At 29.2% G+C, this 16,995-nt stretch overlaps 1 protein-coding gene across 2 annotated transcripts in view; it reads left to right on the forward strand.

Annotated features, from left to right (window-relative positions):
* Positions 1 to 16,995, forward strand: part of Blimp-1 (PR domain zinc finger protein 1) — a 58,605-nt gene that overhangs the window by 32,088 nt on the left and 9,522 nt on the right. For both annotated transcript variants that reach the window (XM_088230362.1, XM_088230361.1), the window contains exon 2: positions 9,038 to 9,120. In XM_088230362.1, the coding sequence (XP_088086488.1) occupies positions 9,112 to 9,120 (9 nt within the window). In that variant the 5' untranslated portion in view covers positions 9,038 to 9,111. The remainder of the gene's footprint in view (positions 1 to 9,037; positions 9,121 to 16,995) is intronic.

Raw genomic sequence — 16,995 nt, forward strand, 5'->3', positions numbered from 1 at the left:
CTGTAATTAGTGTCCTGACAAAGAAACGGGTACGTTTCAAAACCAGCGTAATGAAATAACCACAGCACTATTAAAATAAATGTCATGTTTTTTATTCAAACATACATGTTTTAATACAATGACTCATTATGATTACTTCACACTACAGAGATACTACACAAAATCCTATTTTTTTTCGTGTCATGCATGCGTCGATTAATAATTATTATTTTATTTAGGGTTAGCAATATACATCAATTTCCATTATTTAAATCGAAGATTTCTCATAATACGAGTGTAAAGGGCACTTTTAGTTATGGCTTATTCATCGTTTTATTTTAATTGGTTGTTTATTTTATGTCGTATTGTATTATGTTGTTGTTTTATTTCAAAAACAAATAGTTTTCGTTCTATCAACGAGTGTCACTTATTTATAAAATATTTATTATGTTTATGAATCAAGCTATTTGTATAAATAAACATTTTACATATCAATACATAAGTGAGAAAATAATAAATGCAAGCAAATAGTATTGCGTAGTAGGTAAGTAGAACATGTAGTACGTGAAATATTATTTTTAGAATATTTTTTTTATAAAATCTAAGAGCAGGTAGTATTTTATAATAGTATTATTAGAGAAATCATTGCCCTGATTTGCTATTTAAGCCTTAATAACTTTTTAATGAAATGTAACAAATTTTTTTCTTCAAAAAATTTAAATACAAAATAAATGTCTGATGTCTGAACCATTGGGTCTTATCATGGGTGTCCATTGCAGTCGGACGTCATACCAGTAATAATGAACTTGAATATTGCCCAGTCTCGCGCAATACGTAAGCATCGGCACCTAGCGTGAGAACCTTACCTAACGCGAAATCGTTAGCGTTTCAATAAAATAACCCCTCTCTACTAACTACTCTAAAAAGTTTCCGATATTTATTTAATCCCTTTCTCCAAATGAACGAATTTAACTAGTACTTTAAATTCACTTCGGGATGCATCGAGGGCAGACTGAGTGCGGATACATTCGCACCGTTCGCACCTGCGCACTTTTCCACACTGGTTAAGCGAGATGCACTGACCTGCGCAAAAATGCACTCGCGGAAGAGCGACCGTATTTCCTATATGCGCGTCGCGTCGACGAGAAAAGGACGGATGGTATCGGATGCATCTGTCGTGTAAGTGCATGTAGGTCGGTCGGTAAAGGCGAGCGACTGTTTTACCCACATTTTAGGTTTAGTTACAATTTTGCCCGCCTTCAGTGATAAAGCGTTAGGAAAGGTCAGTGGCTCGTCGTTCTCCAGCAAATATGTACCCTGGCGGGGAAGCTAGGAAACTGGATGTGCGGAATTCGAAAATGTTCAGTGCGCTTTTTCAGGCGTCGGTATAGAAACTGAATTTCGTACTCGCCGTTTCAGGAAACAGAGATAGAAGTGATCGGATGCACGGGGGTACTAATGAGTGCACATCCCCAATAGTATCGCGTGAATTCTACCTTTGCACGGACGTCATATGCAACAAACGTCGCCGTAGAACATACTTTTTACTGTTTACGTCCTTGTAATATCACCGCGCTAGAAAATTATTATGTTTTAACTCCAACTGTCAATGAAATATTAACATTTCCATTTTTAAAAAAGCGTTATTTTCAATATGATTATAAAATAATTACACCCATAAAATATTATTAATTTTGTAATTAAACAAAAAAAAACTAATTACAGTTATATATCATGATGATTTTATAAAATATTGTAATAAAAATAAATTTAATAATCTTACTCCATTATTATTGTGATATTTTCAAATGAAACAAAGTCATCATTGTAATAAAAAAAATATTTTAAACTTAATTTGAAAGTGTGATAATATGCCAGAATTAAAAGTGGGGATACGTTTTTTAACTAGTGAGTAATAACGACATATTTGAAACCAAAGGACCTTGGTGAAATTTTCCAGCTACGATTTTCAGCACATCTACACTTACAAGAAAATATATATAGCGTTCAATACCATCAAACGAGAAAATTCAAAATGGCCTCCATTGGAACTCTTCCTAAAATGCGCAATTAAATCTCTTAAACATAAAAAAAAGTTATTAAATATATTTGAAGAAAAAATATTTAACATTTTATAACCGTGATAAAAAATGTTCGTGTGCTGAATTACGAATTGTATTCAATAAAAGAAAATAAAAAAGTAACACTTCCGTAAAATTCAGGAAACATAAGTAAGTACTTGTTTATAATTTTTATGTACATTTAATTTAAAGTACAAATGTCACTTTCTATTTACATAGCTCACAAATTCATTTAAATAATTGTTGTAGCGTAAAATAAACGTAAAACATAAGGAAAAGTTTTACAGGATTTAAAAACAAAACTGAAATATTAATAAAAATTTGTTTTTAGCTAATTCATCAATATGTACAATTATTTTCTCAAACTTCAACGTTTTCTTAACTTCAGACAACAGTATGATTGATTTTAAAAGTTTAAAATGTTTTGTGACGTTTTAAATTTTTCAAAAGATTTTTTTTATGCGAATTAATAAAGTAAATATAAACTTAACTGAATTACTTTTTCATTTTAAATACGAACATCAAACAGATTTTTAAAACGAGAAATATTATTGCTCTAATAACAACTTTATTGTAATACTAAATGTAAAAACCTAACCATTTTCTTTAATCAAAGAGTAATTAAAAATTTCAAAATATTTTTTTTGATCAAACGAATAATAGTCGAATTGCACTTTTATTTCAATACTTATCTAGATAATACACTCTTACAAAAAAAGGCATATTTTACATTAAATGCATTTTTAACAATTATGTTTTTATTTCCGGGTTAACATTTTGTAATACACTTATGCATTTTTACAACTATCATTAATTTCAAAATTAGAAAAAACTCTTAAGGTATTTTCATTTTAAACTATTCAAATTAATATTTTGTTGTGTTTATAATGAACAAAAATACACATTATTGTTTATTATCCAGATATGCATTAATACGGTAAAATTAGACTACGAGGTTATGTTTGTTCTCTCCCTTTTTAACCGGCGCTTTTCAATCGGATAATTTTCGCCTTTTCGCGGTGACCTTGCAAGAATTCGTTTTAGATTCCCGTAGATTTAGAATTTTCCATCATCAGACAAATGCTCACTGCCTTTTTGTGCGTTCTCTTAATGCACAAATGAAAGCATGATCGGTGATGCACATAATACGTACATCCGTATTCTCAGTATATACATGTGCAGGTACTAAGTTTAGCTCTCAGTAATAATCATTGCACTTGACATTGCAAGCAATAAACTATTGCGATGAAACACGCTTTGCTTAAACCAATTCATATGTAAATATGTAATGCGGAATATATGTTTAGTTATACAAATATGTAGGACATGTAGGTATGTACAATGACAAGTACTAAGCTGCATTTATCAAAAGAATTCAACGGTTTAAAAAACACAATTTAAAGACACGTTTTTGCCAACAATATTTTGGATAAGTCTCTATCATTATAGACATGGCTGAGTTTAAGCCCGCGGTAAAGTCATCAAGATTGACAGATATCATTCTGTAATACTTACCAGCCAATGACAGTCATGTTAATTTGTGGTTTACCATATTCTCTTTTCAATGGTTCTCCATATATATTGAAATATCTATCACGTTACTGGTAGTATTTTTTTTAACATACAATTTTGTATACATACAAACACAAGAATTGTAAAAACTTCCTTTATTACTACTTTAAATCAATCAGTAATACCGCTCGAAAAAATATTTGATGTATTTTTTTTCAATATTTTGTCCGTGTAAATTTTTCACCACCATTATTCCGTTTCCGCATCTAATGATGCATAGGGTACTGCATTAGTACCCAAACCGCAGAGTATCGTCACCTACTGATGACAGTCCAGAAATTATTAAACATTTAAGTATAACTACAACGTGATTTCCTTATTATTGTTAAGTATAATAACATAATTTTTATAACATTATACCGCAAGAGCTCTATACAAAAGTGATTTCAGCGGTATTGATTTTGATTTAAATTAGATTTATGTCAAACTGTTTATTTTACCAATAAATGCATTATGAATTTTCCAAACGATTTATAGAAGATGCGAGTTTAATTTATTTTTCCAAAATCAATTTCGAGTTTTACACTTCGGCTGAGAAAACACTGAGGGGTCTGCATCAACAACTGCAAACGCATGTTCATTAAGAGTAGGTAATAATGGTCGATACTTAATACAATTCCATTGGCTAATAACATGTGAGTTATTTTGCAAAAACTATATGGGTATTTTGTTATCACTAAATATTAGAACGAAACAAATGAAAATATTATGTAAATAAAAATGTTAATTTGGTATTTTGAAAATTCGTTTTTGAAATTACGTATATTGTTTAGAATATCATCGTAATTAATGGACTACATTTGCGGTAGTTAAATAAGGCTGTTATTGCGCAATAATTGGAATTTTCTATGATTTTGCTTACATTGCATAATACATTTATGCTTAGTTCAATGTGGAGGTCGAAAGATAAGATTTCAATGCCAATTGATTAATGGGATTTTAAACATACTGTTTCGTAACTATGAAATTTAATTTACTTTTCTAACTGAATAAACAAAATAATGAATAACAAATGAAATTGCGAAAAAAAAATACAAAATAAAATGTTTTCAACTCTCAGTAATTCAAAGCTTATGTATTCATTATTTCATATTTTTTTCATTATTCTCTCTTTCATGATGGTATATGAAAAACCACGATATCAATTGAGTTAATCTGTTCCTTTTATTTATTCAGCATATAGTAATATAATAAGTAATGTTACGGCTCAAGTATCAGCTAAGGTTTAAATTGTAAGAAAAATACTTCCTTAATTTAATATTTATGTTGATTCAACGGATATTTTAATATGTATTATAATTTCAAGAAAAGTTTAATAGACATATTTCGTCATGATCGCAGAACAACGACGCATGTGATTTTCTTCAACTTTACACGAGAGCGGTTTAAATGGTTTTGTTTCGACATTATGTCATAAGTCATAACTCTAATAAGTGCAAAAGTATATCCATCAATACTAAGGTTAGATATACGTTATGCCTGGAATTTAAAGCATTTAAAAAACTTTTTCGGGATCAAGTATTAAAAAAAAGTAAATGTCGCATTTTTCGCACATCCGTCGTTGTTCTACGTTTATGACTATTTGTTTAACATACTTAATAATGTAGTGAAATTATAAAAGACCATTATAATAATGTGGATAGTTATTTTTTTTATATTTCATAAATGTCAATAAAGACTTCCAAAATCTCTCGCAATCAAATGGAAGCGAAAAAAAGATTCGCTTTTTTAAAAATAGTGGGTGGATTTCCTTTATCAATCGTTTTTGAACTCGTGTTATTATTTCGAAAACTATATGTAAATGAAATCCACACGTTTATAATTTCATCAACTGAAGAATTAAGTGATTACATGTTTGATATAGTTCTCACTACCGAGTTGATTTTTGCAGAAATATTGATTTTAGATATTGAATAATAATTCTTATCATCTAATAAACATTATTACGCTTGCAGAAGTATGCACAAGGTTATCACTGTTGCATGAAATGGATAACACATTACCTACAAACGTGACATTTATCTTCCAGGAAGTTCAAGAAATCAATGAGTACTAAAATTGACTACAATCCAACAAAAATAAACTCATTTTGAATTTTCAGTTCGTTTAGTATTGATTGAATTAATGTTTGAATAAAAGTAATTCAAATATATTTGAATTGATACGTTTGTTCATGCGAGTTTTCAGTAAAATATTTAAAAATTTAAAATAACTAATTAAGATATATCTGGGCCCGTATCGCGATTGGAAGTTTACAGAGTTTTTTTCAATTGTTTATAAAGTAAAATCGAATTTTATTAATGAAAAAAATTAATTTAATACAATTTTTTAAAACTCCTTCAATTACGGGTTATCTACGAGGACACTCAAAATTTTCATACAAATTTAAGCCTTGTTAAATATAATAATTTTGATAAAATTATAAATAAAGCTATCAATAAAACTTCTTGGCTTAGTTTTACTTTTGACTGTTAAATTGTTTACAACGTTAGAAATAGTATAAAAACTGTAAACGTTGTTAACAATTTACCAGTCTTGAAGATGCCTACTTAGGCGAAAGCGCTCGTTGGTCAAAATAATAAAAAAGTAAAACTGAACTTAGAAGTTTTATTGATAACTTTATTTATAATTTTAACAAAATCACTAACCATGGAGTTTTATCAAGAAATATCATCAAAAACATCAATTTAACTTGTTACATATAATTATATTTTACTTTGTGAACAATCATTGACGATTGGTCTGTTAATCTCCTATTGTGATCGAGGACCAGGTTAGGGATGATACAGGTGTATTGTGATGCTTGTGTTGTACCTACTTGTCATCGTGTACTAAAATATTTTATTTATTGACCCTGAATAAGCACAAATATCTGCATTCGTTGATTTATATCGACTACTGCAATGTTCACACATGCATTATATATAAAAGAGCGGTGATTTAACCCTTTTATTAAATGCAAGTAAATGCTGGCATAAACAGTTACATTGACTTAATAAATTTTTGTAATCAAAATCCCATATTTATTTATAGTTTCATTCGAGTACAGGACTTTTAAAACCAAATGATCTGACATATTTGTAATATGAGCTTGAACTACTGAGCTCACTAAAATTAAATATCACAACTAGAAACCTCAGACAAAACTTACTCTTTCATACCGATAACCATAGAACTAACTATGGTTTTCATTCCCCTATGTCCAGAATTCTTAGGTCTGCCAACAAACCTACCAGTCTTGATTTCTTTGATTACAAGTTGTCTTCTTTCCTTCGATCACTGAATCCAATTCAACTCCATTGTGTCTTTCTACTTTCTTTTATAATTATTTTATATGCATAAATATGTCCTTAAAAAGGCCCATTGGGTGTTTATATATATAAATAAATGATATAATCGTCTCCACCAGTATCGTTTACAACATTTTTTTTACAACATTTATCCGAACATTATGAAATTGTTTACCTTTTTATTTAAGTAAGCGGTAAAGACGGTAAGCGCAAAAGTCGGCCTCGCGGCGTAGCGGTCAGCACCTACCATGCAAGAGGTATCGGGTTCGCTTCGCGGCAAAATTGACATAAAAATATGATTTTACGATAAAATATTTCATAGTCTCTGTACTGACCCGGAGCGTAGGGCTGATCGTCTTGACTTCACAAAAATGATCTAGATTCCCTGCTATTGGTGTACCAATGAAGTTCCCTGTGGACCATTAGGTGCGGAAAGGGAACGATGATGATGAAGCGCAATACGGGGACGGCTAGAACGGCAAAATTTATTTTAGAGAAATATTCAAAATAATTTAATTTTAAAGACATGTCAATGTGTAAAGCTTTACAGACATACATTTTTTTTTTAACTTCCGCAATACAATGCAACTCTAATGTTTCACTTAATAACCCGCTACACTGAATATGCAAAATACGTAATGTGGTAACTTTGTTTGTGGCATACTTAGCCACACCATCTATAAAATTAAATGTATTTCTTTTACCAAAGAAAATATTTTTAAAATTAATATGTCTATAATGAGAAATATTTTTAATTTTTTTAATAAAAAAATATTTTGTTAGCTTTTTATGAAAAACCGTTTGGTATTTTGTTTATTCTTGTGTACCTAATTAACTGTAAATTCAACTCATAAAATAAAATAATTTATTTTATCGCTTGTTAGTTGTTATTCACTATTATAAGGCTTTTTCTTATAGGTATTCATAAATATTGCGTTATCATTTTATTTCTAGTATTTAACTGATATTTCCTTATTTGCATTTATTTCTTGTTCAATTATCTTTGAAAATAGAACCCTTTCGTCAAATTTTACTGACAAAATTGTAGAGCATGTGACTTGCCGTCAGATGCCATTATTATTTTAAATCACATAAAAATTGACATCAATCCTTTATATCCTGCACCCTTCTAAATACTTATCTAAGAAGATTTAGACACACTCAAAATATTACTAACTCATTTTTAAATATTGAACTAAATAGTCATTAGTTGGTTTTCCGTGTGTTTTGGGTACTTTTAATTTATGTTGAAGTATTCTGATAATTTTTTATATTTTATTTTATATAAAAAAATAAAAATAAAAAAAAATCAAATGTTAATATTTTCTTGGGCTGATTGAGTCCATAAATAAATAAACCCAATTCGTGTATACGAAATAGCGTGCAGATTCTTCAGTAGAAGGTCGCGCTGCTAAATCGATCTTCGAAGTTTCATTTCATTACTGTCACTTCCTTAACTTTTGCTTAAATATATTATCACCCTTTGCCAAATGGCACTCATTCAAATATTGTCAGTTTAATTCATGTTTACAAGTTTGATGAAATACACATTTACTGATTCCATTGCTTAGTAAAAATACTATTGACAAACTACATTCACAAAAGAGTTTGATCTCAACATTAATATCTCATATCTATTATGTTTGCAGATAATTGGTAGAATTCCATAATGAAAGTTGGTAAGATATCCAAAATAAAACACTTTTATTGGATTTAATTCTCACATATATTGAGTACATATGTATAGTCACATATATTGAAGAAAAAGTAAAAGTAGAATTAAATCCAATTAAAGTGTTTTATTTTTGATACCTTACCAAAATAATTTGTCAGCCTGATGGTGTACCATTTATGAAGTGTTGTTTTCAAATCCTAACAATATTAACATGAAATATTTATTGGAATGTTAATTTTTCACCGAGTTACGACAGAATCGGCGATCGTTGTAATCTTGGTAAATAAAACATTGTATTAAATGCCCTAAGCATCATCAAACGGCGCAAAGAAATTGCCTGACATTTTTCACTAATATTTCAGTCATCAATATTAGTTCATAAACTTTTATTATTATTAACGTAGGTTTATTAACTAATTCATGTTGTTTGTTTGTTTCAGAATATTCCGAAAGCAGTAATGAGTTGGCTCGGGAATAATACATTTCACTAAGAAATATCTCCATCTATAAAAACATGCGACTGGTGAGCTATTTTTCAAATATATAATTATAAATAACTACTTAACAAGGGGTGTGTTATTGTGTATCATTGAATGAGTAATAATATAGTAAACGAATAAATAATTACGTAATTAGATAATTTTTAATAATAAAAATATTTTTCACACTATTCCGGAATCCGTTTTTATAAAAATGCGTACGCATATTTTTGAATAATACATGGGTAAAACTAATATTTAATTTTGATTAGCACTGTGCATTTTTCAGACATTCTATAAATATTTTTTTACTCAAACATTTATGCCGCTCACGTACAAATGAGAAACAGTTCGTTTTATAATATTAACTATTGTGAATTTATACGTGTTTTTAAAAATAAATTGAAAATGTAAAAACTTCTCGTATTTCTCTTATTTTTAGTAGTATTGCATCGCTTTCATTTCTTATTACCTGCCTAAACATTAACGAACTTTCTTTTTTCGTTTCGTTTTGTTTAAAAATATTTGCGTTACTATTTACCCATATATTTCAATGTTGTAGCATTTAACGAGCAGAACTTAACATGGGAATCGAAAATGGGAATCTACATAGTTGTGATACAGCGGAGTTCGAACATCTGACACATGTTTGATATTAAAATGTATTGTTGTAGAGTTTAATAAACCATCGTTTTTTTAAATATAAATTTTGGCAGATTAGTAATTTCCTGCGGTTACTTTGATTATTATATGACGTAGTACCTTGCGGCAGATGAAATTGGATTACATAAACCTATTTATGTAGATGAAACGTACGAATAACATATAATATATACGTAAGACGTATACATATGTACATAGTCGGTATTGAATAGAGGTAACAACGTTAAACTCTGATACCATGGTCACTTCAGTGACGTGTGACGTCGGAGTGCATTTAGCTGTGTAGCTGGAATACGTACTACGTACACCTGACCTTTGTTTAAAATCCATTACCGATGTTCACGTAACTCCGACAGCTACATAACCCACAACTACCAATGTGTTTTGCTGCACTGTGCTTTTATATACATACATAGAATTTGTATAATATATGGTCATTTGCTGTTTTTACTCGCATTTTCACTAACCTCGTGAGATTATACATGTTGTGCTGAATCATTGTGATTTTAAAATTATTGTCAAAATAATTTATTTATTTATTTTATTTTATTAGGTCATTCAACAAAGATACATGCTAGAAAACATACAATTTTAAATGCATATATATCTTCAATTATAGAATTACACAAAATAGATTTATACATTAAGTTGTAATACATATTTTTTTTATACATGATAAAATGCAATAAAAAATAAGTTGTACGTGTGTACTTATTGAATAAGATTTATTCCTAAGAGATTATTCGCAAAAGCTGAGAGAGTATCATGAAAAATGACAATTTCATTGTTGAAAAAATTCGATTATATTTCATACAATATTTTGTTGCAAATTTTTTTATTTGGTTGCATTTATTTCGTATAAAAATTACCAAATGAAAACTCAGTTCTATTGTTTACAATGTTCATTCTTACAAGGGTGAAGGACGAACCTGACTTAAGAATTTATACACAAATTAAAATATGGCGTAACACCGAATAATATTATAATGCTATATACTTGAACTTTATTTGGCACTGAGCTTTATTTTTAAGGAGTATTTTACGGGCAGAACTAAATCAATAAAGTATTGCATATTTTTACTTATAATTGAACAGATTACCGTATTTTGCGGTCGTATCGGACCATAAGACGCACCCCAAAATTCATCTTAAGAAGAAAAAAAATCTGTTGGACGATAAGACATAAGAAGCACCCCAACTTTCGTTTTAATATTCAAAGCAAAAAAGTGCATCTTAGGGTTCGAAAAATACGGTAATAATAGATTTTTTAATTCATTTTTTCGTCTCATAATGTAATAGTTAGCGTTCCGGGGCTCAATTCTTCATTAATAAGGCATGAATTATTAACATAAAAATTTAGTTATTACTGCAATGCTTCATAATTCCTTGACTAGCATAAAACCGTTAATTCAAACAAACTAGGATTGATTTACGCTGCAATTGGTGAATTCCAATATTTAAGCGTAAAACACGCTACATTCAATTGATAAAATAAAATATTGAATATGCGTATTTATTGTGCTATTTTCTTTTATAATTGAACTTTGAAATAACTTTTTTTTATAAATTTATTTAACATGAAAATTTTATAATATGTAATATATGTGTATTTATTTTAAATACGGAAGCTTTAGATTTTTTGGTGCTTGCTATTTTCTAACTCTATCAAAAATAACGTCGGTATTTAAATTGAATATTGTACGCAGGCGCTACAGATACTTACTCGATTAAGAGTATGTGGAACTTCTTACACTAGATAAAGTTTAGTTTTCTTAGCACTTTCTTGTGCGCTGTTTGCGATGCGCACTTTACTGAAGTAGGTCACTACGTCACAAGTGTGAGCTACCGCCCCTTTTATCGACCGATGAAGGCTAATATTATTACATTATTATTCCTGAAGTACTTATAAATTAAATTAATTCCTTAAACACCACTCAAAAAACGTAAAAACAATTACCTACCGATGTTTTCATATTTAAATGATGTACCCACTAGTCAAAATAAAATGACTATATCGCAAGTTTTGCAAAGTTATAATGAAACTATGTAAACAGTTTTGACGTAATTCTAAAAAAAAACTGCGCCAAAATTCGTCTTAAAAATAATTAAAAAAATGAAAATATATCATAATTATTAATAAAGTTTTTTGCTTCCATATTTGTGACATTTAATTTTGGTGACTTAAGAAAGAATTCCCTCTCTGTTGAAACAAGTTTGGATCTTAATAACTCCCTAGAGAGGAAATCCAGCCAGTCAGCTAACATTTGGATACTCAAAACATTTCTGAAGAAAGTTAGTTATTAAAAAAAACAAACATATTTTAAATATACTTCAACTTAAAATTCGGCATCTCTGACAGATTTTTTTTTTAAATTACAGTATTATATACTTTATGATCGTAATGAAATTTAAAACCTTTTTTTTTTCATATTATTTTTTACCGAAAACACTAATGAGAATTGTTACGATCGATAAGCGATTTTATCTTATAAAAACTTTCTTCAGTAAGGTATCCAAAATAAAACAATTTTATTTGATTTAATTCTACTTTATTTTTTTTAAAATACATGCGACACGTTTCGTCTTCAAACTAACCTAAATATTTACAAATTTTCGTTATATACTCGTACTAACAACAATTGCTGTTTATCGATTTAGCAATTATTGTTAGTGTATAAGGAAACTTTGTAAATATTTAAGTTAGTTTGAAAATGTCCCAACAAGACGAAAAGCATCACATGTATTTAAAAAAATAAAAGTACAATGAAATCCAACAAGTGTTTTATTTTGGAAACGTAACCAAATTTTAATACGGAATTCTACAAATTATCTGCATACACAATAAATAACTCTTAAATGCATTAGTCGGAAGAAGCTCTTTAAAAGATACATGGACTAAATCAACATACGTCAACGTATTCATTATTTTTTACCGCTTTAATGCATTTTAATTGTTTTTGTAAGTAGATACATGAAATAAATTATACATTTAATATTTAAGGTAAGACCAAGCTACAATTTTCTACAAACAAAATTTTGTTATAATTTCATAAATTTATGTATGTAGGTACTCGTTTTAATATAAAACAAAAAATATAAAAGAAAACCAATATAACCCATACGAAAAAAATCGAATATTGGAAAAAAGTATGAAGTATTTTAACCGGTTTAAACAATTATTATGACGCTGGCGTTGGTGAGAGCTCTTCAAAAATCCAACACATTTCCGTATAATCAATATTCGATGGAACGTTGCGGAAATTTCCAGAATCCTTGAAGCGCTAGCATATAGTAAAGTAGACTGGGGAGTTTCGAACATAGGAGTTGCACCACCTTAATATTTCTGGAACCCGTCACTGTATGAACATGTTTAAACAAGCATTGAAGAGCGGGAAATGAGGCAAAATCATCGCGTACCAATTCATTTTCCAAATGATGTTTCAAGTTTGAGTTAAAGTCGTAAAAAAATACTTGCTTGTTTTCAGTCGCCGCGTTCAATAAACCTGGATAAAAAAATTCAATATTGGTATTTGCAACGCTTTGTCGGTCAGTATTTTCGTAAAAAATAAAGGGAGTTGGGGTATGTTGAACCCGATGGTTGACTGATATTTTTTTTGCAAGCAACATAATAAGATTTACTTTTCTTTATGATTAAGGACCGTAAATTATTTCGCTTTATTACAAGGTGCATATTTGTGGTATAAAAATAAGCCATAGTTTGACTTCATTTGAGGAATTCGACTTTTTGAAAAACAGATTTCAAATAATGATATGCTTTTTGTAATATATGCAATTTAACATCGGTTCATACAACTTGGTTGATTTGTTTCGGTACAGTGCTTCAAACAAATTGTGTTCGTTACAATATCCAGAAGTTTAAGTGGTACATATTATTCCTTTCCCGATTCGTATGATTTATTGAATAGCAGTTTAACTCACCCCGCACACTGAACCAGCAAGCACTACTTTACAAATAATTCAAAATTACAACCACTCATAAGGAATTAGTATTATTTCTTATGATCATTCTAAAGCCAGTTAAAATCACACTATTATGTACAATGGTTTCGAGTGTGGACGAAAACTTATAATATGTGGTTCGACAAGCCCCGGTCTACCCTATATGTAGCTTGTCATCATTAAATTATACTCGGATTCTCCCCGTTAGGCCGTTTTCATACCACAGCAAAAATTCACCATTCCCGATAAAAAAAAAACAAGGTTGATTGATTTTATCGTAAAATAATTATTTACGGCAGGTAAAAATACGAAACAGTACACCATGAGGCTGATTTATCCCCACTAGATTTATTTTAGCAAAATTTTCACCCGTGAGTAGAAACTAAAGTAAGAAAATATAAGTGTTTTATTTATTTATTTAATGTACTAAATACACAATCTTATCATAGCTCAATTATAATTTTTCATGTCTCGACTTTTTAGAAAATTCAGTGTCAAGTCGGGACGTTTCAAATAAAAAAATAATTAAATTATAAATCAAAAACATTTATATTAAACAATACACAATATACCAAATAATAATGAAAAAATGTAGATATAAAAAATTTATACATGTCAAGAAATGGAATGCAGAAAAGTTATTTAATAATACATGGCAATATGAGATTAATCTTTTATTTTAATTTAATAATTCATAGTAAATAATAATTTATAGTAATTTAATGATAGTAAAAATAAATAGAAAAAAATACAATCAAGTAATAATAGTAACACATCTGTATGGTAGAATATGTAATTTAATAAACATAATAATAAATAATGTTATGCTTCGATTAGCAAAAATTAAAATATATTTTTGCAAATAATTAAGCATCACTATTAAGTTTATTCAAAGATGATATACATACGTATATACGTATATGAATAATAATGAAGACAGCATCAATATTATATATTTATTCCCGAAGCAATCTTATGCAGTGGTATCTACCCCTTGATAAAATCAAATTATGGATCTTCATCTTAAATATAGACGTCGTTTTGGAAAACTTAATATGTTCATCCAAGACGTTGAAAACTCTTGGAGCTATATATGAAAAGTGTCTCCGAGCAAACATCGTACATATTCTCGGTATAAAGTAGTTTAGGTTATGCGAAAACCTCGTTCGAGCATTTTGTTGGGACCTCCTTTCGCAGTCGCCTGACCAGAAAATTGACAATACTTTCTTGATATAAATTTGTTGGATACCAAGTATCTTTAATAATTGAAATAATGGTTCAGATGGGTAAGTCGGAGGACACCGAAGCATAACTCTAAAAATTAGCTTTTGCCTCTTGATTAGGGGGTTCGTGACAATTGTTGAGCAACCTCCCCAGCCAATTATGCCATAGGCAGCCACCGATTGGAAATACGCCTAGTAGATATTTTTTTATATTTATACAACCACCCTAATTTAACCGGGCTTGATGGATTGGCACGATACGTGTAAACTAAGCCATACTGTTTAAACCTACATAATATGCTATATCTATGACTGGTGACTCTTGTAACCGGTGACACCTGAGGTCTCGGTCAAGGGTGCGGCGACAGTACCGAAGTTAATTAGGAGATGTTATAGATGGATCGAGAATGTTTTATTTTCTGAAAGGTACATTTATTTGTTTATTTGAAGCATCATTTTAAACAAAGAAAGTCCGATAATGGTTCTGATTCATCGGAAAATAATAATAGCACAATTTAAAAAATATATATTGGAGACAAATTAATATTACCATTCTAACGATTTACCCAATTACTTAACTTTGGAGCTATTTCCTAAATAAACGTGTTAGAAAATAAAAAAGAGACATGGTAGATCAGAGTTCGAACCTCTAACCTCCTGATATGAAGTCATGACAATACCCACGGGAACACCAACCATTTTTAATAACAAAAAATAAATCAAATTATAATTTGCAAAAACAATAAGTATAATAATACAGGTGTTGATGAAATAAAATATACCTACAAAAGATGCACATAACGGCAGTTTATAAAACATTGAAATTTGGATACAAACACGTACTTTTTTTTTTAGAAATATAAGCTTTCTTATAGTTCACCCAAATATTTAAAAAAATTTGGCCATTTTTAACGGGTTTTCAATTTCGTCTTGAATATTAATAAACCATTTTATTTCAATGCTGCGATAGCAGAATGGTATATGTGTATAAAAGGGCCACTTAAACCAGCCAATGATAGGCCCTGTTAATGCCTAGACCTTTATATTCCTCCTCCAAATATTTTCCCTCTCTGTTGCAGCAAATTTAAGTCTAAATAAGTCCCAAGGGAGGAAATCCAGCCTTTCTGCAAACACGTGGATATACTCAAAACTTTGTTGAATAAATCATTTTATGGTGTTTTAACAACCACGTTTCAAAATGTTTAAATTGGTACATACAAGGACATACCTACCAGATTTAAAACTGCATGATAATTTATTAACCTGCTACACCGTTATCATTACGTTTAATCGAATAATTATGGTAGACGCACTAACACTAAAAATGTATTTTACCACAATGCTTATATAGAGTATTTAGTTGCAAGTCCCAGTAAATTTGACACATTACCATGGATTTTATATTAATTCGTTTTCAGCTGTCGTGTTTGAGTTGATAGTTGCAAAGAAGCGAACAAAACATGAACATTAAAAACCTGTTCTGATAACGTTAATGAAATATTGATAAAAATAGTGGACGTAATTATGCACTATTCATATCAAAGTGATAAATAAATATATGTATTTAAACAAAAATTAAACGATATTTGAATAAGTTTTAATTTTAATAAATATTAAAACAAAAATTTATACACAGGTTTATTTTTTTTTAGTATGCATATATTTGTAATACGACATGGTTGATATGAAATATTTATTTAAGGGGTGTTTTTACACTAGAATATTTCATAGTCCCTGCACTGATACCTGAAGTGTAAGACGGATCATCTTACCTTAATGTAACAAAATGGAAATGATCAAAATACGCTACAATTAGTATACTACTGCAATAATACCATATGCACTATTAGGAGCGGAAAGGGTTTATGATATAATTTAAATCAATCTTTACGAAATCATTTAATTTCAATAATTATAAAGCAAACTTCGCACTCGTAGTTATGTTATTTCTTGTTCTCTTGTATTTAAAGTTTTATGGATTTTATTTAAATTAAGCGGTGCTTGACGTATTTTATAACACTTGAATGTGATAAGTTGATGGAAAAGTGTCTGTCCTGTTGTTTTTTTTTCCTT

Source organism: Micrasema longulum, unplaced genomic scaffold (assembly GCF_059751315.1).
Source record: "Micrasema longulum isolate JH-2025_06_02 unplaced genomic scaffold, ASM5975131v1 h1tg000747l, whole genome shotgun sequence".
In the NCBI taxonomy this organism is placed as follows: domain Eukaryota; kingdom Metazoa; phylum Arthropoda; class Insecta; order Trichoptera; family Brachycentridae; genus Micrasema; species Micrasema longulum.